The sequence below is a fragment of the Lolium rigidum genome, chromosome 3, assembly GCF_022539505.1.
Source record: "Lolium rigidum isolate FL_2022 chromosome 3, APGP_CSIRO_Lrig_0.1, whole genome shotgun sequence".
Classification (NCBI taxonomy): Eukaryota; Viridiplantae; Streptophyta; class Magnoliopsida; order Poales; family Poaceae; genus Lolium; species Lolium rigidum.
In genome coordinates, this window is record NC_061510.1 from 149,304,732 (window position 1) to 149,307,813 (window position 3,082).

A 3,082-nucleotide genomic window follows, 5' to 3' on the forward strand; every position below is an offset into this window, starting at 1 on the left:
GGAAACACTTTTGATTGGATAACTAGGTATAGTTATACTCCATTCAAGGACTCAAACCTTGTTTTCGACAAAAGATGCTACACTAGTATTTGTTTTTGTATCACCGTATTTTGAAATAATGACATGGTTTCTCAATATATATCTGAATTCTGAAGGCAACTGTCGGTGCTCCAAGCGGATGGAAGCCAGAAGCATACTCACGTGACGCTCTGTCTGTCCCAGCCAGATGGCACACATGTCGCCGCTTCCGTTTCCTTGAAAGTTATATGTTTTCCAAAAAATCATCCGGTCGTTGTTATTAACTTTCCAGGTAAAATTTCATAATATACTACTTCCTTCAGTTTAAAATAATTGCCTAACAATAAATATTTGTAAGCAAATATTTATATTTTTTTTTAGGCAAATATTTTAAACCGGAGGGACTACATGTCTTTGTGAAGTTTACCCAAGATATGTTAATACTTGTTGGGAGTTCTAGAATCTCAAACCTTGTTTATCATGCATATCGCTACCATTATTGTTGTTATCATATCGTATAGGAGTACTTCTCCACATGCATGTGTGCCTTCAAATTAATTGCCCAAAAGTGGATATATCTAGATATGTTTTAGTGTGTAGATACATCCATTTTTAGGCAATTATTTTCAACCGGAGAGAGTACATACAACATAAACCCATATGGTGGTAATATGAAGTGTTTCCGTATTTATTGACGTACTTATCTCTGATATACTTCGCAGAGTTGCTGACAAGTAAACCCCATATGCAGGAGTGCATGACGTGTCTTATGATCATGATCAAACATGGACAGTGAAGGATGCATGCACTTCTACACGATTCTTGGTTGAGGTCGAGTTCGTCAACATTAAAACGGTATTTGAACTGGTGTTCTCCTTTAATCTTTCCCTCCTTTTGTTTATAAGATGATGGAAGGTTTGCAAACTTATAAAGCCTCTGGTCCCTAATCCCTCACACCATTACAAAAGTCGAGGTTGTTCTGTCAACTTCTATATATGGCATACTTTATTGGCTTCTCAAGTGTCAAAACTCAAAAGTCACCAAAATGGCTGAAAAGAGCACCACACTATCACCCATACTGCATTAGTGTAGACGGTTCTCACATTTGAGATACTATCTAGTAAAAAGTTGAGCGATCAGAACTTTTGTATATCAGTCAAGAGACTAGAAATGAACAACTTTGTCGGTTCCCGTGCAAGAGACTATAAAGCTTAATGCCAACAATAGAAATCTAAAAAAAGGAAAGATAGAATAATGAAGATAGGCACTGTTATTTGGAATATAGTGTGGCCTTTAGGAGGAATTCACGCAATTTAGAGATTGATTGAGTCACGCAACAATTTAGAATGAGCACAGCCCTTGAGTTTTGTGAAATAGGAACAACGGATTCCAGCCGCCATCATAAGAAAGATTAGAGTTAAGGCTGCAAACCAGCCATCTCCCGGGCAAAACACTTGAGTTCCATCAGGACGCAAGAGTAAGTACTGGTTTTGTAATTTATCGACCTTATGAGTCTTATTTGTACGTTCTTTTTAATTAATGACATAAGGCAAAGTCTTTGCTTTTGTTTCGAGAAAAATAATATGGACGGATAAACCATTTGCCATTTCATAGCGCACTTGGTTAGGATATACAACCCGGTCGAGTATGTGTTTCCCTCGCCGTGTATGATGCAAAACAAAAATGTCATCACCGCTACTTGTTGTAAGTTGTAACAATGTGTATTTTTTTCTATTACAGTATGGCAGAGTGCAACCTTTTTGGCTCTCCATGTCCAGACCATTATGGAGAACCTCCACGGAGGCCCAGTCTGGTCTCGCGCGTATGCTGCAAGAAGGCATCCTCACAGACATCACCGTCAATGCCGTGGACGGTAGCATCAGGGCTCACCGCGCCGTCCTGGCAGCACGGTCACCGGTGTTCCTGAGCATGTTCTCGCACGATCTCAGGGAGAAGCAACTCTCCACGGTGGACATTTCCGACATGTCCATCGACACTTGCCGGGCCTTCATCGGCTACCTCTACGGCGACGTGTCCGAGGAGGAGTTTCTCGCCCACAAGTGCGAGCTCCTCGCCGCCGGCGACAAGTACGGTGTCGGCGACCTGATGAAGGCGTGCAAGAAGAGCCTGCCGGACGATGTCTGCACAGAGAACCTGCTCGAGAGGCTGCAGTTGGCCCACACCTACGGGCTGTCGGTGCTCAAGAAGACATGCGTGAAGCTGCTCGTGGATTTCGGGAAGATGTATGAGATTCCAGAAGATTTTGATGAGTTCGTCAAGTCTGGGGACCAGGAGCTCGTTGGTGAAATCAAGGAAAAGATCGCAGTTTTCCGGGGCAGAATGTTTCCGCCCACGACCAGCAGCGTGGCGGCGTCAACGTCGAGCCCAGCACCACCTCCAACTGCTGGATCATCTGCGTCCAATCCCGAGCCAGACAGGCCAGCTCTCCTTCGAAAGAGCACTCGACTCAAGAAGCTTAAATTAACAAGTGGCTGACCACTTGTTTGGGTAAACTGACCATGCCTTGGCCATGCTTGTTTCATGCCAAATTTGTCACATGCTCCCGCAAAAAATATTTACACTTGCACTAATTAACCATGGCCACAGTTCTTGTCACAATATTGGAGATAAATGATTTTGATGGAAGTTTGCAAGAAAAATAAAATAGAGCGGACTAGGGTAGGAGTCTTGCCGAAATGTGGTGGATAATCAAATCTAGTGCTTCCTACGTTTCAAAATAAGTGTTGCATATTTGTCTAGTATACTCGGGCTGCTTGCTATAAGGGGGACTAGTGATTGTTATGCGGGATGCATGTTAGTGCAACTAAGTGTACTCTTTGAACTTATTGCAATTTAAAGTACTTTGCATTGCTTACTATGTTTCTTTTCTCTACTCGCTTTATTCACTATTTCTTTGTTCATAACTCAATACCAACAATTGTTTTTTATTACACTTTGCTTTGGATCAAGAATAACTTGCATGTACATCTAAGTGAAGGTAACAAGAGACAATTAAATCTTTATCAAATAGCTCCACCGTGGTTCGTGTTAGGGCAATATGCTT

The 3,082-nt window shown here is 42.1% G+C and overlaps 1 protein-coding gene across 1 annotated transcript; it reads left to right on the plus strand.

Moving 5' to 3' along the window:
- The first annotated feature begins 273 nt into the window (after positions 1-273).
- LOC124695655 (BTB/POZ domain-containing protein At1g55760-like) lies at positions 274-2,514 on the plus strand. The gene is made up of 3 exons (XM_047228481.1): positions 274-310; positions 770-873; positions 1,759-2,514. The coding sequence occupies exon 3, from the start codon at positions 1,789-1,791 to the stop codon at positions 2,512-2,514; it is 726 nt and encodes a 241-aa protein (XP_047084437.1). The 5' UTR covers positions 274-310; positions 770-873; positions 1,759-1,788.
- Positions 2,515-3,082: the final 568 nt, after the last annotated feature.

What these genes read in the sequence shown, in the direction of transcription:
- LOC124695655 (XM_047228481.1), top strand. Translation starts at nt 1,789, where the DNA reads ATGTCCAGACCATTATGGAGAACCTCCACGGAGGCCCAGTCTGGTCTC.